At 45.7% G+C, this 27596-nt stretch overlaps 1 protein-coding gene across 1 annotated transcript in view; it reads left to right on the top strand.

Moving 5' to 3' along the window:
- Positions 1-1289: 1289 nt before the first annotated feature.
- Positions 1290-27596, top strand: part of LOC118693914 (ATP-binding cassette sub-family A member 10-like) — a 33458-nt gene continuing 7151 nt past the window's right edge. Inside the window, 33 exon segments of the mRNA XM_036394816.2 lie at positions 1290-1377; positions 3409-3518; positions 3923-4132; positions 5047-5212; positions 5457-5557; positions 5779-6005; positions 6884-7022; positions 7388-7573; positions 8515-8662; positions 9137-9308; positions 9860-9918; positions 10321-10431; positions 11282-11391; positions 11393-11458; positions 11770-11889; positions 13526-13664; positions 14376-14466; positions 14766-14905; positions 15469-15588; positions 16958-17153; positions 18641-18807; positions 19529-19656; positions 20022-20159; positions 20640-20753; positions 21096-21266; positions 21614-21724; positions 22340-22474; positions 23761-23826; positions 24622-24713; positions 25146-25266; positions 25583-25700; positions 26169-26260; positions 27364-27536. Of these exon segments, the coding sequence (XP_036250709.1) occupies positions 3417-3518; positions 3923-4132; positions 5047-5212; positions 5457-5557; positions 5779-6005; positions 6884-7022; positions 7388-7573; positions 8515-8662; positions 9137-9308; positions 9860-9918; positions 10321-10431; positions 11282-11391; positions 11393-11458; positions 11770-11889; positions 13526-13664; positions 14376-14466; positions 14766-14905; positions 15469-15588; positions 16958-17153; positions 18641-18807; positions 19529-19656; positions 20022-20159; positions 20640-20753; positions 21096-21266; positions 21614-21724; positions 22340-22474; positions 23761-23826; positions 24622-24713; positions 25146-25266; positions 25583-25700; positions 26169-26260; positions 27364-27536 (4229 nt within the window). The 5' untranslated portion in view covers positions 1290-1377; positions 3409-3416.

Below are 27596 nucleotides of genomic sequence, written 5' to 3'. Positions count from 1 at the left end.
AAACAAAAAAAAACCCCAAAAACAAATAAACTAATGAAAACAGGAGCTCCCAGCATCCAGGTTTCCCCTTGTGCCCCGTTGCCCTCTCCCCCAGCACCCTCTGGCAAAGGCTGGGGACCCACTGGAGGCCAGGGGCAGTGCCATGCCATGGGATGGACACAGCAGCACGACCCTCAGCATGCCCTGAGCTGCCCTGGTTGGTGTGGGTGATGCTGGGCTGGGACACAGCAGGGAGGATCCTGCAGGTGCCTCGGGCAGGCAGGGATGGTGTCTGGGCAAGCAGGTACCAGCAGGTGGCTGCCGTGGCTCACGGATGGGCTGCTCCTGCCAGGAGCAGTGCCCAGAGCAGCCACCCACACCCCAGGGTTCTGTTTTCCCCCTGGATCTCCCAACATCAGGGCTCTGCCAAGGAGGTGGGCAGGGAAGAGACTGAGATTCACTGCCTGGCACCTGGAATCTCCCCCCCTCTTCACGTTAGGGTTGTTGTTTTTCCTTTTGGAAGGAGAGGAGGAGAAGGTTTGGACCACCAGGAGATGTTCTGGGGACAGGTTTAACTCCATCCTGTGCTCTGACTTACTGCACCTCTGCTGTCTGCCTCGCTCTGGCACATCTGAATGGGATTCAAACCTTAGCGGTGGTTTTATCCTGCTAGACAGAGCAGAAGGAAGCAGATCCAGCTGCTCCACTTTTCCTGTCCCAGCTGCTCGGGCTCCCTCCCACCCCTGGTCCCTCAGCCCTGATGAGCCCAGGGATGCTGCTTTGGGCTCAAACCAAACCCATCCCCTTTAGAAGCGCAGAGTTAGTCAGGAGATGTTTATTTCAGCATTTCCAAGATGGTTTTTTAGCTGGGAGAGCTGTTGCTGTCCAGGAGGCAGCACTTCCCTGCTGTTCCTGCTCTGTGACTGATGCCACGGGAAGAGTTTGCCACCTTTTGTCCTCCCCTGCCTGTGCTGTGACATCACTGTTGTCTTCAGCCCCTCTTGCTGCACTGAGAAACACAGCAGAGTTTGCCAGAGAAAGGATTTTTGTGTGGTTTGTTGTGGGGCTGGGTTTTCTTCTCTTGGCCACCACTCAAGAATGTCCCGAGTTAACCTTTCGGACAAGGCTCCAGCGCCTCAACAGCGATGGGCTCTGTTTGCTTCTTCTGACACAAATAAAGCTGGAGCCCTGCCAGGGAGGAAGAAGAAGAAAGCCAGGGGAACAAAAGAAGCCATGGTGTGAGGAATGCCCTTTGCAGAAGTGCCTGAGGAGGGAGAAAAACGACAGAGGAGAGCTGGGAGTCTCGGGGAGAGTCTCGGGCCAGCCCAGCCCAGGGAGGCTCAGCACCCCTGCTCCTCCAGGACAAGCTCTGGATCCCTCTCAAACCTTCCTGTTGAGGTAAGGCTGAAGCATTCTTCCTAAACCTAAATAACAAATGTTATTTTGAAGGTATGGAACCCCCAGTAAAGGATAGTGCTGTTAATAACACTGGGTGAGGGTTCAATGTGTGGGTGGGGCACAGGGCATCTTTCTAATAGGTTGGGTCAAGCTTAGGGGGGTGTAAAGGCAACAGAGTCTTTTTAACCTTGCTTTGAGATAAAATAACATACAAATGGAGCTCAGCTTATGGCAGAGGTTTACTTCCAATGTTTCTCAGCACTACAAGGAGGCAGCAGCTTCAGCTCAGTATTTTAAATGATCCAGGACATACGAGGAGCAGATTTCTTTCCCTACCTGCAGTGTAAGCTAAAGTTTGGATTTAAAAGTTCTGTCCATCTAATGCTCTAAAAAAATTCTCCTGAGCAAAGAAATCAGTTGTGCCCATTTTCCCCAGCTGCCCAAACCCTGCAGCAGCACGGGGTCAGTGGGCACTGAGGGGTGACCACACAAGGGACATGTGGGATGTCCAGGATGAGCTCCTGGTGCGCCCCTCTCCACCCCAGGATGCTGAGGTTACTCCATGGGACTCCTAAAACCACCTGGCAAGGGGCTTTAGCTGTGACACCAACCCCGTGGCAGTGGTGGAGATGTGCAGGTGACACACAACCTCCTAATCTTCACTTCTATGAGGTGAAAAAGCAACCAAGTAATAGCAAGTTTAAACCCACAGTTTGTTCAAGGAAGTCTAGAGGTAATTACACAGGCTAAATTCAAATTTTTATACACCTGGATTTAGTGAGACCATCAGTGAGGAAAAACTTTGTTAAGAGATGATGGCAAAAGCCAGGGCAAGTGTTTGCAGCCCATTTGTTGCAGCTGCTTTTCCAGCATTTCAGTGCCTGCTGTCTCATCACACCAAGATTCAACCCCTGAGGGCTGAACAGAAATATCTGGAGGAAGATAAAGTCTGTTTTGCCTGTCAGCACCTGTCAGGAGGCATTGTGCCCCCGGGAACAGGACAACGTAAATCTTCCTTCCTTCCCTATGACAGGAAGGCTTGAAGGGATTAGATCTGTAACAGCTCCGATTTTTCTACCTGAGAATCACTTGAATCACTTAGAGAAGATCAGGATTTTGTTGAAAAGCAGATTTTATCTCCAGATGTGACAGCCGAGCAGTTTGGCTGTGTGAGCAGAGCTCTTTTACATGGAGCTACTGAATCCTTTTGCTCATTAAAGGTCCTCATGGATATTTTATGGATGGTTAAAAGCACACTTCTCATCTGCAAAAATCTGACAGGTGCTTTGTGCTTTACTTCTTTCAGTTCCCACCACCAGCATTAACCAGGCAAAACAATCCTTGTTTTGCTTGGATCGTGTCATTTTGAGGATTCTGCCCTGTCTGTTGGAGTAACACCTCAGTGCATGCTCGTGGCCACTCAGTTTTATCTCATTTCTCATTAACAACCTGCCAGTGACATCTCTCCCACGCGCTTCCAAGAATTTGCTCTCTCATGGCTCTGAGTTCCCTTCAGCAGATGCTGTTTTCCACAAGAGCTCAGCTCACACCTCAGCCAGGAGTTGCTCAACGCTTCTTGGTGTTGAGCCTAAAGCACATTAAAATTGCAAGCAAAAGGATTTTAGGGATTTTAATTGACTATATGGTTGTTGTTTCTTGGATATGGAGCCCACCCAAGATGATTAGGTCATGTAATGTGATAGTCCCTTTTTATTTCATCAATAAATGATGAACTCCTCCCAAACTCCCCATGCTGAAGCATGGAAGCCTGAAATTCTGATTTCTATCAGCGTTTGCTGCTGAGCTGTGAGGGTTGGAGTGTGTTGAGGGTGATGAGGTCTCTTGGACCCTGTGCTGCGGGGGTGGTTTTACTCAGCACACAACATCTGAGTTTCTCCAGTTCATTCTTGCTGTAAAAAGGGAGAAAAAGCTTCACTGCACATCTGCAAGGACTGTGCAAATAAAACCAGTTGCTGCTGGTTTGGCTTTTGTTGTATTTGAAAGCAATTTTCAAAAAGAAATTGTCTCTAGGTTCAAAGATGAAGACAGTGCAGAGGAATATAAGTGTATTCCAGCAAACTAAAATTCTCTTGTGGAAAAATGTGCTGATCAAGTGGAGGATGAAGATGCAGAGCTTTCAGGTAAGAAAAAAATTTAAAATAAAACAAAAATAGCAGCTAACTACTGAGAGTGGCCAATCCCTGCATGCCCCTAGACACCAACTTCTTTGGGTAAAATTAGAACTTAAAGTACTTTTGAGAAGCCTGCCTGGTAAAGAACACTTGGAGACTTGATTTTTTTTTTTTAATGGTGATATTTATGTCTGATTTGTGACAAATCAGGGCACAGATGGGCTCTTGGAGCAGGTGATGGGCACCATGCAGAGAATCTCTCCATGCCCACCTAAGAAACGGGTGTGAGCAAATCCCTCTTAATTACATTTGAATCCCACAACGACTGAATTCCTCTTGCTCCCACTTTAATCTCACAAAGAACCTGCTTCTATACTGCCATGGCATTCTCCTCCCCGCTCTCCCTGGTGCAGGAGTGGATTCTGTCCCTGCTCTTCCTGCCCCTGCTGTTCATCGTGTCCGGGTTTGTGTTCATGACGCAAACCCGCTACCCCGAGGCGCCCGCCGAGCACCTGGGCTACCTGGACGACCCTGCCTTCAATGCCACCGGGGTCACCGTCACCTTCACCCCCGCCACTGCCACCACCAGGCACATCATGAGCAAAGTGGCCTCCAGCTCCATCATGACAGGGTGGGTTTTGCTTTTTGAATATTGGATTTTGTCATTGTTGAACCTGTTGCGCATGCCCTGTGTCGTAGCGGTTCTCCAACATCTTTGATCATCCTCCATTTTCACAAATATTTCTTCTTTAGGATTTAAACTACCTGTGAGGCCAGTGTGCCCTTCTGAACTGGAAAGCTCTGCCTTACCTAATATCCCCTAATACTTCTAAAACACATTAAAAAACATTCTTTTGAGGTGCATTTCTTCTCCACTGGTAAAGTCTCAGGAGATGGTTTTAAATTCATCCTAAATCCTCAGTTTTCACAAATATTTCCTCTCTAGGATTTAAACTACCTTTGAGGCCAGTGTGCCCTTCTGAACTGGAAAGCTCTGCCTTCCCTAATATTCCCTAATACTTCCAAAACACATTAAAAAACATTCTTTTGAGGTGCATTTCTTCTCAACTGGTAAAGTCTGAAGTATTTAGAGCTGCCTCCATGGCCAGTGAGTGTGGATGACATGGGACAGAGAGAGAGAAACGGCAAATATTTCTCACAGCAGCTTGTGAGAAGTTTTAGGGAGCTGGAAAGATGTGATAACTTGTTGACTATAAACAATTTGCAGGTGGTGTTTTTCTACTTTATTTTTCTGTTCCTCTCAAGGACAGTGCATGAGAAAGATGTTTCTGTTAGTTAGCCAATAGAATAGAATCTATCGTACCACTCTATAAAAACCACACGGTTCTTTTGGATAAAGCCTTCTTCGCCTTTTCTACAATCCTGCCTCTCTGTTCCTGTCCCGACCCTGGCACAAGAGTGACAAGTGAGAACTGGAAAAGGAGGAGTTGCAGTGCTGAGAAAGAAGAACATTCCCTCAGTGCCTCTGGACACAATTCCAGACTCACAAAATCTCACGGCAATATTTTTCTGGCACTCCACAGGTATAAAACTAGTGGAAGTGGATGATGAGATAGCCATGGAGAAAGCCTGGATTTCAAACAGGGAAACTATAGGAGTTGTGTTTAAGGACAACTTCTCCTACCACCTCAGGTTTCCAATCAAACATGTGATTATTCCCAATGAAGTCATTGGATACATAGGTAATACAAAATGAGAATTTCAGGGTGGTTGCCTGGTGTGGACAGGGTGGGAATAATCCACATTTGTTAAGCGATGGAATGAATTGTGGTTTGGGTTTTTTTTGTTTGAATTTGGGTGGTTTGGGGTTTTTTTCTTGTCACTGTCCATTTGAAGAGTTTCCCACAGTGCCAGTATGTTCTTGTCATTACATTTAAAAATGAAAATTAATCACTTTTCATTAGTGTGATGCCCTTTGCCTTGCAGACACCTGCTATAACTTCTCCTTGAAGAGCTGCGAGAGCCCAAGGTACTGGTACAGAGGTTTCCTGTCCCTGCAGTCCAGCATTGATGCTGCCATTATAGAGGTAAATCCAATTTAGGAACTGATGGAGACATCCTTTCATTTTAAATATTACATAGGAAAGGCAAACTCTGCTGTGAGAATATCAAGGGATGGCTTTGTCAGAAAATAAAGCTGCTTTTAAAAGTTACTCCAGGGAGGATGAAGCAGAATATTCCTTGTATAAATGCATCTCACTGCAGGAAATAAGCAAAACACTGATCTGTTGACCTTGCATTCCTTTAGATGGAGACAAATCATTCTGTTTGGGAAGAAATGGAATCCATTGCTGGTGCCAGAATGAAGTCCCAGAGCATCATCTTCTCCGTCAGCCTGGAGTACGGCTACTTCATGGTCGTTATCGTGATGTGCTTCTTGCCCTTCATGTATTTCTTATCAAGGAATGTCACACGAGAAAAGAAGCAGCTCAAAGAATTGATGAAGACCATGGGGCTGCAGGACATTGCATTTTGGTGAGCTCTTTTTTAACTGGAACACATTTGCCAAAAATCAGGCTGTTCCTGGGCACTTGTGGTATATTCTGAGTCCCCAGGATGAAGGAGGAATTGAGAATCTGTCTCCATGTTCTTAGAAGGCTGATTTATTATTTTATGTCCTTATATTATATTAAAGAAAGATATCCTGAAACTATACTAAAGAATAGAGAAAGGATACAGACAGAAGGTTACAAAGAATGATAATGAAAACTCGTGACTGCTTCCAGAGTCCCAACACAGGTGGACCATGACTGGTCATTAAGTCAAAACAATTCACATGAAACCAATGAAACAACCACCTGTTGGATAAACAATCTCCAAACACATTCCAAAGCAGCAAAATACAGGAGAAGCAATGAGATAATATTATTTTCCTTTTTCTCTGAGTCTTCTCAGCTTCCCAGGAGAAGAAATCCTGGCAAAGGGATTTTTCAGAGAATGTGACAGTGACAGGCACTTGAGAAGCCAATTAATGAGTTAAAGGGGTTTATAACTTTTCTCCAGCACCCTGTGAGATTTATTCCTGGTAGAGACAAGGAAACACCGTTGTGCAAATATTTCAGTCAGTCAATGAAAACACATATTTGCATTGCTTGAAAATTATTGTCAAATATTAATTGATGCAACTGATCAGTGCTTTTGTTCAGTTTCTCATGCAGAGGGTTGAGCATGGCAGTGGTGTCCTCTGCTCCCTGGGGCATTTCCTCCTAAGCTGGATCACCCGAGGATGTGAAAAAGAAATTATTGCCGTGGGAAATAATTAATATTTCAATTTAAACACTTCTGACGTGCTGATAAGCTGTAAGCAGAGGTGTTAATGACCCCCAGGGCTGATGGCACCTCTCCCTCCCCAGGCTGTCCTGGAGTTTGCTGTACTCCCTTTATGTGCTGATCTTCTCCTGCCTGCTGACGGCCCTGGTGCTGCGCGAGCGCTTCTACACCAGCAGCTTCCCTGCAGTCTTACTCCTCTTCTTCCTCTATGGCCTGGCCTGTGTAAGTCAGGCTTTAAAGCCAGATTTCCTCCCCACATGATTTATTGCCCTGTTGGTGAGCCTGAGCACTGCTCCAGAGCCTTTTGCACGGTGCTCGGGAGCTTTGTGGGCCGCGCTGGCTGAAACATCTGAGTGGCTTTCTAGGCCAGCAGCAGAGATTTGATTTGCAGCCTGAAGGGCTGACAGGCTCTTGTTTGGCTACAAAACACCCAGCTGGAAAACTCAGATCAACCCACTAAGAAGGGCTTTAGTGGATTTTATTACACAGACTCAGCTCAGCAGAGATCTGGTGCCTGGCAGATGGAAGTGCTGCTGTTAAGAATATTTAATTCTTTCAATGGTTGAAGGAAAGTCCTGTCCTTACAGATCCACCTGGTTTTCATGCTCTGCTCCCTCTTAAGGACCTCCAAGCTTGCCAGCTCCATAGGCTTCCTCATCATCTTCATCTTTGGGTCCCTGAGCCTGGCAGTGCTGATAGAAGAAGTCCCCAAGCCCCTGAAGTGGTTCCTTGGCCTGATGTGTCCTTTTGCTTTCAACACTGGCATTGTCAAGGTATGGGGGCACCAGCCCCGCAGCTGAACCTTCCTTCCTTCCCCTGCTGGTGGAGAAAGGTGCAGGAATTCCTGCCCTTAGCTCAAAAATCCAGCTGGAAACCACCCGGGCACTTTCCCTTCCTGTGCACAACCCCCAGGTGAGCTGAGCTGTGCTGGGGCAGCACAGAGGGGCTCCAACACCCCCATCCCATTCCCCTGCTTCAAAAGCAGCTGAATGCAGAGACAGGCAGGGCCCTTGGCACAAAAAATCTGCTGTTGTGCACGTCTGCAGCTTCTACATGGCCCCATCCTGCACACAGCAGCCCCATTATGCTCAGGGACACCAGGGACAGCATCCTTGGCTGCCCAGTCACTCCCCTGCCCCTTCCTGGCAGCAGGGACTGTGCAAATGCAGCTCTGGATTGATTCCTGCTGCTGCTGCTGCCCTTCCTCCATCCCCACCCTGCAGAAATCCATTTCCCACTTTTCCATTAGTCATAGCTGCACAGCTCTTGCTAGCTCTGGTAATCTAATATTTGATTTCTTGATATGTATTTTAAAAAAATCTGCCTGGGAGAGGAGATTTCTGCAGCAGCAGAAAACAGGACTGACTTTGTTAATTTGCCATATGGTTAAATCAATCATTATGTAAATTATAACATTTTTGTCGTGACTCTGTCACATTAAGAGTGCCCATATCAGTTTTTTTTTTTAATTAGTCTCCTCTAAAACTGTGATATTTTCTTCTATTTCTGGATTGTTCTGGAAAATTCTGGATTAAAGCATGAAGATCTCTGCATGGATTAAATTCATTCCCCTTCTCCTTTGGAGAGAAAATAAGAACAGTTGGTCAGTACTGCAGATGATTTCTGGGTTAAGAAACAGAGTTGCATCCATGGTTTGGTGGCATTTGCATATTTTTCCAGCCTGAAATTTGTTTTTCTTTCTCTTTTATTTCAGATTTTCGATTTAGAGAAATATGGAATAGGTTTCTCCTTTTCCAACCTTATGGAGGAAGCATACTTTTTATTTTCAACCTACATACTGCTGGTGTTTGACTCAGTCTTGTATATGCTGCTGGCTCTGTATTTTGACAAAATTCTGCCAGGTAGGAATGGTTTATTTTTATTTACATGGATTGCATGGGCTATATCAAGGAAATGATGGGCTTCTCTTTTCCTGGACTCAAACAAAATAAGGTTTGGACTAAAAGAAATTTATGATGCCATGGAGTGACTTTTCTGTTTCTGGCACACGCCAGATTCAGAGTATCAGTGACAACAAAGTATTGAACATTTTTTATTTAATATTTTTTCTTTCTAATGATGAGATTATAGTGTAATAACACGTAGGACAATACTTTAATTCATTACAAAAACCACTGAATTCATGACATAATTCCCTGGAGCCACGCTTCTTGTCTCCTCTAGTTCTGCTCCAAACCTGGCCAGGGGTTGACTGGAAAAAGCAGCAATTTTGTGCTATTTGAAACTCCTAAACTCTAAAGTAAAAGTTTAGTCTAGGATGGTGTCTTGGCTGTGCCTGTGGTTGATGTCAGGCCATCTTTCTGCTTTCCTGGCAGGCAAATACGGGATCCCAGCCCCTCCTTTGTTCTTCCTGAAGGCCTCGTACTGGATGAGGAGCAGGAGAGGCTCCAGCAGGGACGTGCCCAGAGCCACAGCAAACCCTGAGGAACTCCTGGGGGATGATGTGGAGCCTGTGCCCCCCCAGTTCCTGGGGAAAGAGGCCATCAGGTTCAGGGAGAAGGGACTGCTTGTGTCTGATTCAGGGCTCCCTGCTCCTTCCATCAGCTTGGGTTGGACTTTTCTAGGCTGCTTTCATCTTCGTGAGGCTCTTGCAAAAGGGCTGGGCTTTGAATTTTGTTTCACAGAGAAAAATTAGAGATAAAAAGATAATTCAGACTGGTCACTAAAGGTGAAATTTAGGTAAATTTAGATTTAAAAATAACTGTTTTGTTGTTTTTTTTTTCTTATGGACTTTCAGTGTCCTTTAGGGACAAAAGGGAGAATGAAGACGGTCACCCATTGTGAAAGTGTTGCAATGGGCTTGGCCCTGTCTTTGCCAGTCTTGGTGCTCCGTTTTTGGTGCCAGATTGTGATGTTCACAGCTGGGCATAGAGCCTGTCAAACCTCTGAATCTCAGCTTTATTCCCCAGCACCTCTTATTTTCTTCATGCCATTTCTGTCATGGGACTATGACTTAAGGTCCATAAAAATGCAAAAGGGCAGCACGGAAAAGCATTTACAGCAATCCCCAAATGATAACCTCCTTACCTTCCTTTCAGGCTCCACAATATTAAAAAAGTCTATAAGAAGAAGGACAAGAAGACAGAAGCTTTAAGAGGTATGAAAGCTGTGAGATTGATTCCTGCTAAAGACAAGGAAACGCCATTGTGCAAACAGTCAATGAAAAAATCCATTTGCGATGCTTGAAAATTAATGTCAAATATTAATTGATGTGACTGATCACTATTTTGTTCAGGTTTTACTAATTTGCTGGTTTTAATAAGACTAAAGAGTAGAAATATTTTAATTTTTTAAAATTGTTTTATTTCTGTCTTTTCTGGTAAATACAGACCAACTCCTTATGCCTTTAAATGTTTGCAGAGCTTTGCCCCACTCAGTGCTCTTTTGGCTAATTATTATCACTTAATTCTTGTACTTGTTGACTTCTCCTGCTTTGACAGTGAGGGAGGGCAATTCAAACCTCATTTCTCCCCAGACTTGATTGTTATTTTTGTTCTAGGTCTGTCTTTAAACATTTATGAGGGTCAGATCACCGCCTTGCTGGGCCACAGTGGGGCTGGAAAGACAACACTGCTGAATGTGCTCAGTGGGCTCAGCTTCCCTTCGGAAGGTAGGACAAGGCTGGGATGGGATGGCCTTGATCCAAAAGCTCTAAAGATCAATTCATTCCCCCTCATTCCATTGTCTTGGTTTGGAAAGGCAGGTGTCTGCTAAGGAAGGCAGGAGCCTCCGTTGAAATGGAAAATGTAAACCCCCTAACTCTGAATTATTATAAATTTGAAATTAAGGGGCTCTCAGGCAAAGATATGGGAGTAAGAATAACAGTTCTTTATTAGGAAAAAAATTTAAAATAAAAAGGAAATGTAAAAATACAAATGCAGTAATACAAAACAACCCTGCCAGAGTGAGAGCAGGCCCTGCCCCCTGTGTGTCAGGGGGTGGCACAGCCCCATCCCACGGGGGCTCAGCCCTCCTGCAGTGCCAGCTGTGGCTCTGCTGGAGCAGGGATCCTGCACAAGGGGGGAGTTTTCCTCTGCAGCTCCAGGGCTGCTGGAGATGGGCCTGGGCTCCCTCTGGCCATGCAGGGCAGCAGAAGCTGCTCCTCTGGCAATGCAGGGGGCAAAGGCTGCTGGGCTGTCCCAAACCTCAGATTGGATCCAGGTAGGAATGCTTGGCTCCTCCCCTGGGCGCAGCATCTCCCCATGGGATGATGGATTGGATCAGCCCTGCAGGGACACTCACTGGCCATGGACAGCAGAGAATTAATAATTAATGGCCCATGAACAGCAGAGATCTCCTGGAGGGAGGATTGGTTGTGGAAGAGATAAAGAAAACTGCCCAATGAACAGCAGAGAACTGCCCCAGCTCTAACAGATGGCAATAGAATATTGCCAGAATATTGCTACCCCCAGCCACATTTTGCATTTCCAACCCAGGACACCATTTATCCCCATGAACAGGCTCTGCCACCATATACAACTACAAACTCTCTGAAATGGGAGACAGGGAGGAGATCAAGGGGATGATTGGGATTTGCCCGCAGTTCAACACGCAGTTTGAGGTCTTGACAGGTGAAAGAAAACCTGAAAACCTTTGCAGAAATCAAGGGCATCAAGTCCAAAGAGGTGGAGGAAGAGGTGAGTGTGTGTTCCCCACCATTCCACAGAGACTCCTTTTGCACTGGAAAGGTCAAAGAATCCACCTGGGTTTTCTGAAAATTGAAGCTCCAAGCCCCATCCAACCTGGCCTTGGGCACTTCTAGGGATCCAGGGGCAGCCACAGCTTCTAGGGATCCCAGCTTCTAGGGATCTCTGGCAGCCTGTGCCAGAGCCTCCCCACCCTCACAAGGAATAATTTCCTTCTGATGGCTAATTTAAATCTAAATCTCCCCTAATAAAGGATAGAAGGACAATGGCTGCTGAGAGTGGACATCCTTCTGCTGTTCTAGGTGCAAAAGATTCTGGAACTGCTGGATATCAGCAACATTCAAGATACTCAAGCTGAAAAACTGAGTGGTGGGCAGAAAAGGAAGTTATCCATTGGAATAGCCATGCTTGGAAACCCCCAGGTAAAGCAGCAGGCATAGCTCTGTGATGTGGGAAATACTCAGGTCCACCACAATTAAAACCTTGGGCATGTATTTGGCTCCAGGATTTCAGACTTCTTTAAAGTGCTTATAATAAGAATTAATACATTTCATCATTTTTTTGTTTTTTAAATTCATAACCCACCTTGCCAGCCAAGTTTTGGAGCAGGTAGAGTTCCCTGAGCTCTCACAGCCCCCAGAACAGCTGCCCTTGTCTGAAAGATGCCCAGGATCTCTTGTCTTTAGAACCCCGAAACCCTGTTGGGTTACCTGTGGCCGATTCCCTGACTTCTGGGACTCTGGCTTGGCCCTCCCTGGGGCTCCTCTGTCGGGGGAGACCCTCCTGGAGTGGTTTTGTGTCAGGAAAGAGAGACCCACTGGATCTTTTTTTTGGTCTTCAGGTTCTTGTTTATTGTTATCTTATCTAGAGTTTTGCACGCTGTCCACGCCAGGCTCAGCGCGCTGGAAAAGCACCACAAAAATGGCCAACAACATCTTCTTGCAAGGTCTTTTAAGGCTAAACTATCCAATTAAGAACTGACACCTGGATTATTTTCCCTTTTAACCCAATAACTGATTCCCAAAAACCTGCAATGCGGACTTTTCCACCCAATTACAAAATGTCACCCAAACCCATGAAGAAGGAGGAAGAAGAAGCATGAAGAAGAAGCTCAGGACAACACCCTGTGCCCTCCATCTTGCTCCCATCCACAACATACTAAAAATCCTAAAATCTAAATTTCCCACCTCTACACTACTCTACACTACTCTCTACAATCTACTTCACACTCTAATGGATTCTGGAGTTTAGGAAACTTTCTCCATGAGTGAGGGTCAAAGTCAGTGCTCCCCTGGGGGTCAGGGCACCCCAGAGCAGGCACAGAAATATTCCTGGTGCCCTGGTGTAGGAGTGCCGGGGGTAGAACAGTCGGGATGGACGGAGACCAGAGATCTCTGCAGCCAGGTTGTGGAACTTGGGGTTTTCTGCAAAGGGCCTGGGTGCAGGGCCCTGCTGGGAGCTGCCAGCACAGCTCAGAGCAGGCCAGAGAGAAGTAAAGAGAGTGGTACAGAAGATGAGAGAGAGAGAGAGAGAGGATGAGAGGGTGAGAGGGCGAGAGGGTAAGAGGGTAAGAGAGCGAGGTTCCTGTTCCAATACCATAAATCTTCTTCTGTGTTGAATATTCCAATTCTCACTAACCAATCTAGTCCAAGATACAAATCCTACAGCATTTACATACAGCCTATAAGAATCACTACATTACCATACTGTGTTACATTTTAAACCCTAAAAACTCCTCTTTGGGCCCCTTCTGCCAAGCTGTAGGGTCTGCTCTGAGCCTTGGGCCTGTCTGCAAGCAGAGGGTGTTGTTCCATCAAAAGGGGATCACCTTCAGCTGGCCACACCATTGTTTTCCCATTGTTCAGTAACTGAGGGATCTCAAATATTGCTCATTTCAATCTCACTTATAGTTTCCGTATTCTCAAAATCTTTTTCCAGGCCATCATATTCATAAGGCTTTCTTGTTTCATCTTCCCCAACACCCTGGGTTTCCACAAAACCCTAAAGCCACGCCACCACTCCGGCAATGGGGAATGTCTGATCCCATCCTCCCTGCAGGTTTTGCTCCTGGATGAGCCCACGGCGGGGCTGGATCCTCTCTCCAGGCACCGGGTGTGGAGCCTCCTGCAGGAGCAGCGGGCGGGGCGGGTGACCCTGTTCAGCACCCAGTTCATGGACGAGGCTGACATCCTGGCAGGTGAGCTGCGCTCAGGCATCCCTGGGGGATAACTGAGCGAACCCCAGCAGCCCCAAGACAGTGGACAGCAGGGAGGGGTCACCCTCCCGTGCCCTGGAGGTACAGAAGGCAGCCAGGCTGATCTCCTGCAGCAGAGGAGATGCTGGAACAACGGCGGAAGATGAAGGGGCCAACTCTCAGCAGGGGTTAATCCAAGGTTTATTTCAGGAGCTCCTGGGAGCCTTTACAAACCTCAAGGGGCCTTCTGGTGAGAGCCCTGGGAGAGGTGCCAAGGTTACATTTAAAGTGAGGTAGAAACTGAAAGTAGATGACATTTTACTGACCAATAAGTGAATTCAAGGTACGGACACTGGGGAATGAGCATTTAGGACAGTGTATGGGGTAACACTTGTGGGGCTGACCCCTAGCCTCTGGCTAATCACTCCACGTCCTGGACTGAAAGTTCTAGATGGAGGGGATGGGATGCTGAGTGACTGACAGAGAGACAGGGTGGGGATTTGGGGATGATCTCAGCAAAGGAGAGGGATTACACAGGTAAAGGGAGGGGACACAACCCGGGGCAAACCATTTGGGGAAAATAAGGGGATTCAAAGACAAAACCATTAAATAGCATAAAAACACACTACAACAGATAACCCAGCAGCACAAAGCCCCAAAAGATGGACACAGCTGCTCTGCACTAGAAATTCCTTTGGCTTTTCCTTTCTCCAGACCGCAAGGCTTTTATCTCGCACGGGAGGCTGAAGTGTGTTGGCTCTTCTCTGTTCCTGAAGAAAAAATGGGGGATTTGCTATCATTTAAGGTATCTCCTGAAGCCCCAACAATACCCAGCAACATGCAAGTACAAGGGGACACCAGAATTCATGAAACCCTAGAGCAGATGTCATCAAAACAAACAAATTGCCTGCATTAAAGTCCAGGTCCATTAACTGAAACACTAAAATTTAGGGTTAGGGTTAATTAATCCAGAGCAGGGAATGAATGAAGAATACTGGAGTTTTCTTTTAATGCATCCATGAAATAGTGGATGTTGTTTGTCTGGGTGGGTTTGGCTTGTTTTTATTCCAAACCTAAGTGTCTGTGTTTTTTTCCACACAACAGGATCCATGTCAGTGAGTCTTGTGACCTGGAGAATCTGACATCCCTGGTGAAAGGGTACATCCCCAATGCCACGTTCTCAGGACACACCCAGTATGAACTGAGATATAAACTGCCTTTAGAAAACATTAATGAATTCCCAGGTAATGTATATGAAATAATTGAGGATTATTCATAGAGAGGAAAAAAAAAGACAAATGTGTGGAAGGAGAAATGCAAAGGGAGATTTTTTTACAGGAGTCACATCAGGACTTCCAAACCAATGCAGCTTGGGTTTTCCCACTATTTTATCATATATTTAAGATCAAATTGTGCAAAAAATGCTTTTCTACTGTTTGCAGTGACAAATCCTGCAGGCTAAACAGGGCCACGTGTGTTACTGAGAGTTCAGTTCTCTTTCTGTTAAATGAAAAGGCAGAGATAAGAGAAAACACCACACAACCTCTGCTGTTCCATGCCCATTTCTCACCCACTGTGCCAATCACTTCACTCTGACCATCCCACAGAGGATGAAAACAGTCTGAAATGTTGGTGCTAAGCAGAAGAACACCTTCCATGAGGATGGCTTTGGCAGATTTGTGTTCCTCCACACCTTTGTGTCCTGGCAGTTCTCTGTCACTGGAGATGCTCCAGTCAGGTTGGCTCAGCTGAGCCAGAGTGGTCTGGATATCTGTGCTTATGCCTTTATTTTATCCCTGTCCTCCAGATCTGTTCAGAGGCCTTGACAGCTGCTCTGAGCAGGGAATTATCAACTATGGAGTCAGCATGACAACCCTGGAGGACGTGTTCCTGAGGCTGGAGGGAGAAGCCATGGACAATCAAAAAGGTACAATTTACATCCCACAGCCAAAGAGATCAGCTCCTCTGCAGTAACCTCCAAAGGTGCCTCTTAAACTTCCATGAATCCCAACGTAGAAGCTGGTCTTATGTAGCTGCAGCTCTCTTCACAGAGAGCAGGCAGGCACAACTTCCCAAGGATATTTCTGGGAATGGCAGCAAGTAACCTCAGAGACAGAGAAAACAATTCTTATCTCTATTCTCTGCTCCTGTTGTTTTTGCACCTGTGGAATGTGTTAGGAAGACTGTTTACCTGAAGGGATTTGTCAGTTGGATTCTGCTGAGGATTGCTTTGTTTCCTTGGCCAATCACTCAAAGCTGTGTCCTGGCTGTCTTGGACAGTCACAGGTTTTTCGTTAATGTTCTTTGTAGAATAGTATCTCTTTAATACAGTATAGGATTGTCTTGGTTTCAAAAGGCAAGTGTCTGCTAAGGAAGGCAGGAGCCTCCCCTGAAATGGAAAATGCAAAACCCCTCCCTCCAAATTGCTATAAATTTTAAATTAAGGGGCTCTCAGGCAAAAAAATATGGGAGAAGGAAATTACAGTTCTTTACTAGGGAAGAAAATAAAATGATAAAATGAACAATGCAGTAAACCAAAACAGCACTGACAGAGTCAGAACACAACCTGACATCCTGTTGGTAGCAGTCCCATTGGAATTGTGGCTCAGCCCTCCTGCAGTGCCAGGGGTGGCTCTGCTGGAGCAGGGATCCTGGAGAAAGGTGCAGTCTCTTCCTCTGAAGATCCAGTGGAAGGGGCAGGTGCTGTTCCTCTGGGAAATCCAGTGCAGAAGCTGTGCTGGTGTTCCAGAATCTCCAGATTATATCCAGGCAGGAATGCTTGGCTGGTGTTCCAGAATCTCCAGATTCTATCCAGGCAGGAATGCTTGGCTGGTGTTCCAGAATCCCCAGATTCTATCCAGGCAGGAATGCCTGTCTCATGTTCCAGAATCTCCAGATTATATCCAGGTAGGAATGCTTGGCTGGTGTCCCAGAATCTCCAGATTATATCCAGGTAGGAATGCTTGGCTCCTCCCTCTGGGCTCACATCTCCCAGTGGGATGCTGTAGTTCTTATCAGCCATGCAGGGACATTCAACAGCCTCTTATCAGCATATGTCTCCCCGGAGGAAGGAGTGGGTGTGGAAGAGATAAGGAAAACTGCCCAATTAACAGAAAACATCTGCCATACAGATGGCAAATAGAATACAAATTGCTTGACAATCCAGGACAATAGTTTAATAAAGCAATTGTTCAGCATTCTGAATCAATGGAGTCAGGTGCCAGTCATTCCCCATGTCAGGGACACCTGCACTCTATAATCTTGGACATAAATGTGCACGTGGAAACTCTCTGCAGATGAGCACGTCCCTGGGGAGGAGTGGGGAGAAGCAGCCCCAGGATGCCCTGAGGAGGCCAGGCCAGGCTCCCTGCTGCTCTCGGACACCGGGATGGCATCAGTGCAGGGCCTGCCCCTCTGGAGGCAGCAGGTCTCTGCCATGGCACGGGTGCGCTTCTTGAAGCTCAAGAGCTCGGTGAAGAACCTGCGGTCCATGTAAGTGCCAAGGGGGTTCTGCAGGAGGGCAGGACTCCTGCACAGCTAACCAGTATGATTGAGCAGAAGCCACTTTATTGTTTACATTGTGCTCTATTTATACATTCTAACACTACTGCACACTAATCACACATTTCTTGATTGGTGCCTCTACCTTGTCCACATGCTCTGCACTTTTCAGGATATGTGGCTGGTTACAATCCAGTGCTTCACTGACTTTCCCTTTTTTCACAGCCTTTATCTAATTCTTGTGGTCTTGGCATTTTGTTTCTCTGCCTCTTCTTTCTTAATTTAGCACAATTTATGTCCCAGTAACTTTGATGAATTCCAGAGGGCTCTGACAAGAACAACCAAAAGTGGTTTGGCTGGAGCACACTGCAGCCCGAGCTGTTCAAATCCACTGCTACAGGGTTAGCTCCTGGAGGTCTGGAACTGGACAAGGTCACACCAGGGGGGACAACTTCCACACCCCTGTTTCCATGAGTTTGGATTGATTTATATGAGGTCTTAGCTAGGAATGATCTCAGTCATCTGCACTCAGAGGAAGGGAAAGTTTTTTGCTTTCCAGTGCCAGTAACACAATCTCTCCTTTTTGTGCATTTTCATTTCTATGCTGAATAATTTATGCAAGAGAAACCCATTTTCTCTCCAAATAAAAGAATCATTTAGAAATACTTTTATGTAAAATGGAGGAAGTTTTAAAATAAGTCAGTGGGTACAGAGAGTGTTTTCAGGCTCTTCCTTCTTTTTTTTTTTTTTTTTTTTAATTCTCTCATGTTGCCAGTGTTTGAACTCATTTGGCCCGGCTGGTGTTCAAGCTGGAGTTCCTGGTGGGGCACAAGGAACTAAAGGAAGATGCTTATTTATGAGAAACTTGTATCTAAAGGAAGTCTGAAAGGCATTTCACGGCCCTAAAATGTTTAGAAGGTTCTTATTTATGAAAACCTTGTACCTAATGGAAGTCTGAAAGGCATTTCATGGCCCTAAAAAGTTGAGCAGTCTGGATCTGAGGTTCTCTCCCTGCTACATTTTGAATCATTTGGTGAATGATCAAGATTTGAGACTTCTGGAAATAAAATTCTCCCTGGTCATTGGTGACAAAGCCTGAGGGAATGGCTGGAGATGTGTCAGGGGAGGGTTAGGTTGGATTTTGGGAAAGGTTCTTCTCCTAGAGGGTGCTGGGCACTGCCCAGGCTCCCCAGGGAATGGGCACAGCCCCGAGGCTGCCAGAGCTCCAGGAGTGTTTGGACACCACTCCCAGGGATGCCCAGGGTGGGATTTTTGGGATGTCAGGGCCATGAGCTCAATCATTGTGGGTCCCTTCTAAGTCAGGATATTCCATGATTCTATGAAAATTGCCAAAGTTTTTAACAGAGCTTTGGGTAATCTGAATACCATCCACCATTTCCTGCACACAAATGCATTCTGAACACACTTCTGCTGAATATCTCTTTTCAGACTGTTTATTCATCTCTTTCTTAACGCAGTTTGCTGCTCTATGTGGTTTTTCTGCTTCCTCTGGTGCTGCAACTGTGCTTGTTGTCAGGCTGGCAGAGCCTGGGTGCCTGGCAGCTCTCCCCTGCACGGTACTTCCTGCCCCTGGGGAAGAAATCCCACCTGGAGACCACCACCCTCCTGCTCTACAACCACACAGGTGAGGGGGAGAGGCTTCTCCTCACCCTCCCCAGCTCTGGGTTCTTGCTGCTCCAAAGGAAAACGCAGGACAGAGCAGAAGGGTGTAGATGAGGAGGGTGCAAGGGGGGATGAAGGCTTTAACGAGGGAGGAGGGATTGTCTCTAGAGGGCTGTGGGGGAAACCTATCGTGGCTTCAGCAGCTGGTGAGACCGTGATGAGAGATGTGCAACAGGGAGATAAGGTGGGGACAGGGTTTTCTCCCTGCCGCAAATCCAGGTCTCTATCCAAGCAATTTCAGAGTGTGGGGTCTTTAAAGCAGGGACCACACTCCAGGCTCACTCATGCTGGGTCAAATTAATGGGCTGCTTCCAGAGTTTCATCTTCAACATTCCCATGAGTGAATGATATTTCCTGTTATTTAGCCAGAGAATGACACTGGTATCTTCATCAGATGGGCCCAAAGGAAAATTCATTTTGTAGCACTCAGGAGAGGCTAGGGGGAAAAAGGACAAGGCAAAAATTCAGTCTGAAATCCATCAACTTCCCAAAAACTAACGTGCAATGATCCAGCACACATGTGCTGGCTGATCCCCACAGTTATTAGATTTCTTCTGGTTTTGTTTGGTGGTAATGGATTTTAAAATAAAAATAAAAATAACAAATAAAAATAAAAATTAAATTGCCAAAGACTCTTTTGTTTTCCAGTGTTATAATTCCTCTGTTTTTGGTCCTCACACCAGGCACAGACATTGATGACTTAATCCATCTGCTCCAGAGCCAGGATATTACAGTGGAAATAGCAAAGGAGGAAAACATCACAGAGGAGCTCGAACACAACGGCGCTCTACGATTGTTCCGCGAAGATCAGGTGAGGATTTTTCTCCTCTCTCTCCGGTCTCCTCACAACAATTGAATAATTAAGCAAAGTTCCTCCATCAGCTCTCCCTGTGGGATGGCCCTGTCGACTTTTTGTAAGGTACAAAAATTAGGAAGTGTTTTGAGCAGTAAAGTCCTTGCTAGAGGAGACCGTATGTCCCTGACCCTCCACCTCAAAATGTGTATTTTTAGCACAGCAATACAGAATTCCAATACCTCATAATTTGTTTTTTTTAGCAAACAAGGCATAAGTAAAGCTGTTTCAGGGCTGGATTTTCCTGGTGTGCTCTTTTTCTACTGCTTCCCTGCAGATGAGAAAAGCCAGGAGTTCTCACCTTGTTTTCCTGCTCTTTGAAGAGCTACAGGTTCACTGTGCTGTGCCACTTGGAGGCTGTCAACTGCTTCCCAGTGCTGGTGAACGTCATCAGCAATGCCCTGCTGAGATCCCTCAACTCCACCAGGCACATCCAGGTCTGGAGCCACCCCTTCTTATCTGTAAGTGAAGCCAGAAGCTGTCAGAAAACTGTTTAAAGTCTCACTAATTCATCAGATTTTATCACATGTTAATCCACCTTCCTTCACCGTGCCGCTGGAACCACCACATTTGACTTCAGGAAAATCAGGTTTTTCCCGTGTGGGTCTCAAGGGCTGCTGGGTGGAGAGGGTGGCTGGGAGGGTTTCTCCAGGTGGTTCTTTATTCTCTCCAGCACATTATTCAAGCTTTGGCTCGGCTCATCAGTTGGTGGAAGAGAGAGCTCCCCACAATTCTGGGATGGAGAAGTGGGACCTGCACCACCCATCTGTCCTCATCAGCAAGCACTTTGCATGGCTCTGCTTTGGGAAAACCTTCCCAAATTTGGTTTCAAATCCCTCTTTTTGTTCATACTGCCCTGTAATCCATAAGAAACGCAGTAAAATGAATGGTAAAATGAATTGTAGGCATTTTCCACGGATGCTTTGTTCTTCTGTTTTCAGCTGCGCAATCCAAAATACTGGGATTATGTTATGTCCGTGTACCTCGTTTATATGCTGCTGTTATTCCCTGGTTTTCCTCCTCACTTTGCCATGGGCTACACGCAGGATTGCAAGGTAAATTCCTTGGGATGGAGCAGGTTTGGGGTGGGCAGAAGGGATCACAACTGCGCTGCCAGAAGGATGTTTGAGTACAGAACCATGGAATCATTTAGGTTGGAAAACACCTCTGAGGTAACTGAGCCCAGCCCTGTGATTGGCACCTTGGGGTGTTTTGACCCATGAGAAGTTTTGCAGCCAGCACCAAATATTGAAAGACAAAAGGGGGTCGAATTTTACCCCAGAATCACAACAGTGACAGATTTTATTCCCTTTTCATTTCCTGGGGCCATTCCCATGGGTGCAGGTGGCCAACCATGCACGGGCAATAAACTACCCTTTATAATTGTTCCTTCCCAGATGGGAGCTCGTGCCCAGCTGAGGATCTCGGGGCTCTTTCCCTCGGCCTACTGGTGTGGCCAGGCACTGGTGGACATCCCACTCTGCTGCATCCTGCTCTTCTCCATGTTTGGGATCCAGTTTGCCATGAACAGCAAGATTTCTGGCAGCGCCAGCATCACCTTCATGCTGGTACATCCCATTCTGGTCCTTGGTGCTTTGCTTGGAAGGGATTGAGGGAAAATATTTTGTGTGGGGGCAGCTGAGACACTGTGGGTGCAGATGGTGCTGGAACACTCTTGGTCCTCTTAGTGACCTTCTTGTTTCACCTCCTATCCTTCGGGTTTCTCCAGCTGGAAATAAAAGGCAATAAATCTTGCCTTAATGCATTCTTTACACCCCAGAGTAAAATTGTGGTAATTTCTAAATGCCCTGCTCTTACTCTGTGATCATTTCCACTGCTCCCTGTTGCTTTAGATGGGTTTCTGGTGGTTTACCTCACTCAATTTTCTCCACCAAAAGCCTTTATTTCCCTGTAGGTCACGGGGATGTTTGGTTATGGAATTTCCCTCATTTTCTTAATCTACCTGATCTCCTTCAACTCTCGCAAGGGATGGAACTCTGATCTTTGGTCTTTCATCCTGATAATGGTGAGCACATGGTTGGATAATGCACTGCAGGGATTGCAGACATGCTGAGATCTTGAGGATGAGCTAGATGTGAAAACACCAAGCAGAGATGTGGAGCAAAAATCTGGGCATGATTCATAGCAGCCAATTCTGTATTAAATTTGTGTCACCGTGTTCTGTTGCCACAGTCCTGCTGTGACAGGTGGGAATACCTGGATCCAACCTGAACTGGTGCAGGAATGGAGACAAAAAATGAATTTATCACTCTGCTTGACACCCCACATCCAAGAGATGTAAAGTGTTGGGACAGGACCCATCAGGCTAGCCTGACCTGCAAGGAGGGGGATTATTGCCATGGATTGGGATGGGAATGAACAGGATGGGATCCCATGTTTGACTTTTGTGCCTGGAGCAGCCCTGTCCCTGGGAAGAGGTCTCCCCAGCAGCCCAAAGCAGCAGCCAACCCTCAGACAGAGACAGCTGAGAATCTCCTGAGCCCTCTCTGTGTCTCATCTTCCTCAATTTTTTGTCCATTTTTATAAATTCAACACGGAGTTGCAGAGCTAGACCCACACAGTTTTAAGGAGCAGTTTAACCCTTCCCATCAGCTGAGTCACCCTCTTGTTTTATTTTCAGGTGTGCTTGATTTGTGTTATCATCAGCAGTGTCATCGACAACCTGGGCCGCCCCATCTCCCTCTATATTCTGTCCTTCTTGTTTCCTGTGTACTCCCTGATGTGTTTTGCCATCGATTTTGGGACTGACTCCCATGTGAGTGATGCTTCTGGGCAAGGAGAGGCCTGAAACACAGCCCTGGGTCCTCATCCCCCACTAAAGTCTGGGGGTAACTGCCCCAAAGTCTGGCAGTAACTGCACCAAAATCTTGGGGTAACAGCACCAAAGTTTGGGGGTAACTGCACCCAAATCTGGGGGTAACTGCAGTAAAATCTTGGTAAATGCCCCAAAGTCTGGTGGTAACTGCCCCAAACTCTGACACTAGTTGCACCAAAATCTGGTGGTAGCTGCACCAAAATCTTGGGGTAACTGCAGCAAGATCTGATGGTACCTGCCCCAAAGTCTGGGAGTAACTGCCCCTAAAGTCTGTTGGTAACTGCACCAAAATCTGAGGATAACTGCCCCAAAATCTGGGGATAACTGCCCCAAACTCTGGGAGTAACTGCACCAAAATCTGGGAGTAACCGCCCCAAAATCTGGGAGTAACCACACACTGCAGTCTGGGAAGGCTGATCCTGAGTGGGATTTTCCAGAGCGCGTCGTTAAACGACTCTTTCAGCTCAGATCTCATTTCCCAGCTGCTCATCAGGGCTGGGGGTGACTTCTTGTGCAGCTGTGACTGCAGGTTAGGTAAAAACTCTTAATTCCTTCCATAAAGAGTCATAGAATGGAATCATGGAATGGTTTGGTTTGGAAGGGACCTTAAAGCTCATTTCCTTCCACTCCCTGCCATGTCAGAGGACACCTTCCATTAGACCACGTTGCTCCAAGCCATATCTAAGCTGGCCTTGGACAATGCCAAGGATGGAGCAAGCACAAAGTCAATCAACTTGGCTTGACCAATCCTAAGAGAAAATCTGAAGCCACGGATCTGTCTTTGCATGGAAAAAAAAAAAAACCTGAGTTAAAATTTAGAATACTCACAAGGGGCTTTACTCCATGTCAGCTGACAGGGGTGGTGGAAAGTCAGCTGAGAATTTGACAAAACCCCCATCTATGTGCAACACTGCTGATAAATGATAAATTACTGAGGGGTGAAGTCTCCTCTGTCCTGTCCCACTCACCTCCTCTCCACTGGGACCCAAAGCAGAGATGTTTGCCTGGGACAGAACATCTGGAACAAGAATCTGCTCTGTGTACTGAGAGCTGTGACATGTTCTGGTGTAGGACCAGGGTTCCCAAAGCCAAACATCTGTATCTGTTCATCTGGGGAAAATCAGAAGTTTTGCAGCTTTTCAAAGCATTTCTGAATGTTACTGCATTAAACAAAATGATACTAAAGAATTACACTTCTTCACTGAGTATTTTTTTTATTCTTACAGATCCTGTGGGACACGGAGCCATTCAGTTCGGCTTCAGGCAGTCATGTACTGATTGCTGTCTTTGCAGTAAGAAAACATTTAACATTGCTTTTATTTAGGAATGTGGGTCTCCTAATGTCACATTCTCTGGAAAAATCCCTTCACCCAGGATTTTTCTCCTGGGAAGCTGAGAAGCCACAGAGAAAAGGAAAACAATTCTTATTTCATTTGCTTCTCCTGTGTTTTGCTGCTTTGGAATGTGTTTGGAGATTGTTTACCCACAGGTGATTGTTTCATTGCATTCTGCTGGGAGTTGTTTTCACTCTCTGGCCAATCAGGACCCAGCTGTGTCAGGGCTCTGGAGAGAGTCACGAGTTTTCATTATTATCTTTTTTAACCTTCTGTAAATACCCTTTCTGTATTCTTTAGTATAGTATAGTTTAATATTCTTTAATATAATATAGTATCATAAAATAATAAATCAGCCTTCTGAGCACATGGAGTCAGATTCATCATTCCTTCCTGCCATGAGGAAATACCACATCCTAAAGCCCCTCCTCAGTTATGAGGAAGCAGGAGGAGGAATTGGGTGGGTCTGGATGACATTTTACCCACTGTGCTAGAATAATTTCACACCTTTGAACTGGGGAAAGCAAAATGAAATAAGCCCAGCTCACCTCATGCTGTTCTGTTATTTTATGGATTGGGTTTTTTCTGCCCTTAGTGCTTTCTGCAGTGTTGATTACCCAGCGTTTCAGTGTTAATGGGCCATTTTCATGTATTCTGTTTCCCCCACATATTTTATAGCACTGCCACCACCTCAGTGCCAGCTGTGGTGGGAGGAAAGGCAAGGCTGTTAATGTGGCAACCTCTGTTTTTCAGCCTTACATCCATTCTGCGCTGTTCGTTCTTCTTCTTCGCTTTTTGGAGTTAAAATATGGAAAAGCAGTGCTGAGACGGGACCCCATATTTAGGTTTGTATTAACACACATGCACAAATGAGATCTAAACTCCCACCCCACTGCTTCTCCTTGAAAACATTGCATTTGTATCCCTATTTTAAAATATATTCTTTTAATACTGGTGATCTTTTGATGACTTCAATAGCCCCTTATATACTGCAGTGGTGTGATAATATAAAACAGCTTTTAAGTTATGTCCATAGGATGTTGCCTGTGCTGTGGGATGTACCAGCTTCTTTTTTTGGTAAAACCAAAGATTATAAACCTCCTCATGATCATCATCATCCCCGACAATAATAATAATGATGATGATTTTAATTGTAATCATTATAATATTGCATAAATTCAATCCCAGGGAAATTCCCTCTTTGGTTTATCCAAAATGCACTGGTGGAGAACAGAGGTAAAGAACAAAATCCTAAGCTAAACCTGGTGGGTTTTCAGGATTTCCCCAAGAAAAGAAAGCAGCCAGCAGCACCCCAAGGAGCTCGAGGAGGAAGATGAAGATGTCAGAGCTGAAAGGGAAGCAGTGAGAAATGCTCTGGTGGCTCCCAGTCAGGACGAGGTACCCCTGAGTGTTGTCCTTGTTGTTTTGTTTGATTTTCTATTTGGTAAAACACAAACCTGTGCAGGGCAGGGCTCTGGCTGTGTTGTTCTCACTGGGAAAATCAAAATTCCAAAAGTGTGGGTTCCCTGAGGAGAAGAAAGCTCTTAAGAGGAACCTTGCCAATAAAGTGTCCTTTTGCACCTCATATTTGTGGTGAACTATAAAACAAAGATCTTCAGAAGGTTTTCTGCCTTTTTTAATGAAAAAAAATCACTGAAGGATTGATGCTAGCCAAGATAATAAATTAATCTTGCTCTTTCCTCCTCACTTTCAGGAATCAGTCATTATAGTCAGCAATCTGTGCAAGGAATATGAAATAAAGCAAGCTGGCTCACTTTTTAAGAAGGAGAAGAAAACAGCCACCAAAAACCTTTCCTTCTGTGTTAAAAAAGGTGAGAACTGGGACTGTCCTGCCAGACCTGTGTTGGACCCAGAGTTAATTCTCAGTTACCTGAGCAAGGACAGAAAGGTCAAATCTATTTTTTCTGTCGTTAAAGCACCTTCAGTCTGGGCTTGATGTGTTAATGGTGCATCCTATTGATGGCCTGTGACTGTCCATTATCTAAAATAAAGATCCTGGGGAGAGGGGACCACTTTAGCAGTGGCTCCTGGGAGCAATTCACAGCATCAGTTTTAAGTTGAAATCTTATGGGCTGAGTGTGTATTTTATACAACAAAACCATTTATTTTATATGATCTTTGATATTAGCATGCTTCCTTTTCTATTTTTTCTTCTGTGGGACTGTATACATTGATCTATTTCTTGTATATTTATTATATATTTATGATTATTCTTATATATTTATGATATATTTCTTGAATGGGGAATAGCCCTAAGAAATTCTGTGTATTGATTGCAGGAGAAGTGTTAGGACTTCTGGGGCCCAACGGAGCTGGGAAAAGCACAACTATCAAAATGATCACTGGAGAGACAGCCCTGACTGCTGGGAAGGTAGGATTCACCTGGGGACAAGGGATGGGCCCATGACAAAAATCCAAACCTTGCACCTCGGCTTTTTTATCAAGGCTGCAGCTTTTGTCAGAGCATTATTGGTGATCAGGGTTTTAATCGAGTGCCATCGTGCTATTAAATTAAATCATGTCTTAATAAGGTGATGGCGAGCTACTTCTAATTTTGATAAGCTGCTGCATCTGCCCTAATTGCCATATTTATATTTATAATTCTAGTTATAGTTATAGTTAGTTATAGTTATAGTTATGAACAGTATGAAATCACTCCCTCCCCATGGGTTTCCTCACTTAAACCCCATAATCTCCCCTGAACCACCCCTTGGGTGGGAAAAATTGTAAAGGTAAGAAGACTTTCAGAAAGCTGTGACAGCAGAGAGCAGAGAGATCAGAGCTAGCTGCAACTGCAGAGTCTGAAAGTAGAAAAATGACAACAGTACAGCAGGCAAGGATATGAAACAATGGTTTGAGTTTTAGGCTTGGCTAAGATAGACCTTAAGACTGCAGAAAAATATGCCTAGCATATGAATTGGGGGTTTTAGGGTATAAAGGTAGAATGTTTAAGGTTTGTGGTAGAAGGTTTTAAGATTAATACTGGAGTATTGTGTATTGTTAGTAGAGAGCAGACAAGCCAACATCGTGTGAAGCAGGTGTACTTTAATGTACTTTTTGTGTACTTTAATGTGCTTTTTTTCCTAGAACAACTGTCTGTAAGCTTTAGCAATGTGCTGTTGGCTAGAAAGTTTTTAAATGCTCTGCAACAAAGAAATCTCTGGCTGCTGCTGGCTGTACATGAGCTGTTGCCATCTTCCAGTTGTCAGTGACTGCCTAAACAACTGTCTGTAAGATTTAGCAATGAGCTGTTGGCCAGAAAGTTTTGTAAATGCTCTGTAACAAAGAAATCTTTGGCTGCTGCTGGCTGTACGTGAGCTGCTGCCATCTTCCCATTGTCTCAGCCATGTACTGAGGCTGATAAAAGCTCAAGGAACAGATCCCAGCAGTCCCACCCTGCTCCTGAAAAACCCCAACACGGCCTCGTGCTGGGCAAGGCTGTGTGAGAGGACAATGCCCAGCCTGGTTGTGCAGGTGCTGCTGAAGAGGGGAGATGGAGGAGGCTCCCTGGAGCAGGCTCCTGCGTTCCTGGGGTGCTGCCCCCAGGAGAACCCCCTCTGGCTGGAGCTGACCCCACTGCAGCACCTGAGGATCTACGCCGCCGTCAAGGGGCTGCACCAGGAGGACGCGGCTGCTGCTGTGCACAGGTACATGTGTGTGAAAAACAACCATCACTTGCTTTCAAAATTGTAAAAGTTCGATAGTAA

The sequence above is a fragment of the Molothrus ater genome, chromosome 19, assembly GCF_012460135.2.
Source record: "Molothrus ater isolate BHLD 08-10-18 breed brown headed cowbird chromosome 19, BPBGC_Mater_1.1, whole genome shotgun sequence".
In the NCBI taxonomy this organism is placed as follows: domain Eukaryota; kingdom Metazoa; phylum Chordata; class Aves; order Passeriformes; family Icteridae; genus Molothrus; species Molothrus ater.
The sequence above is the reverse complement of the archived record's forward strand: the minus strand, read 5'-3'. Positions and strand labels throughout refer to the sequence as shown.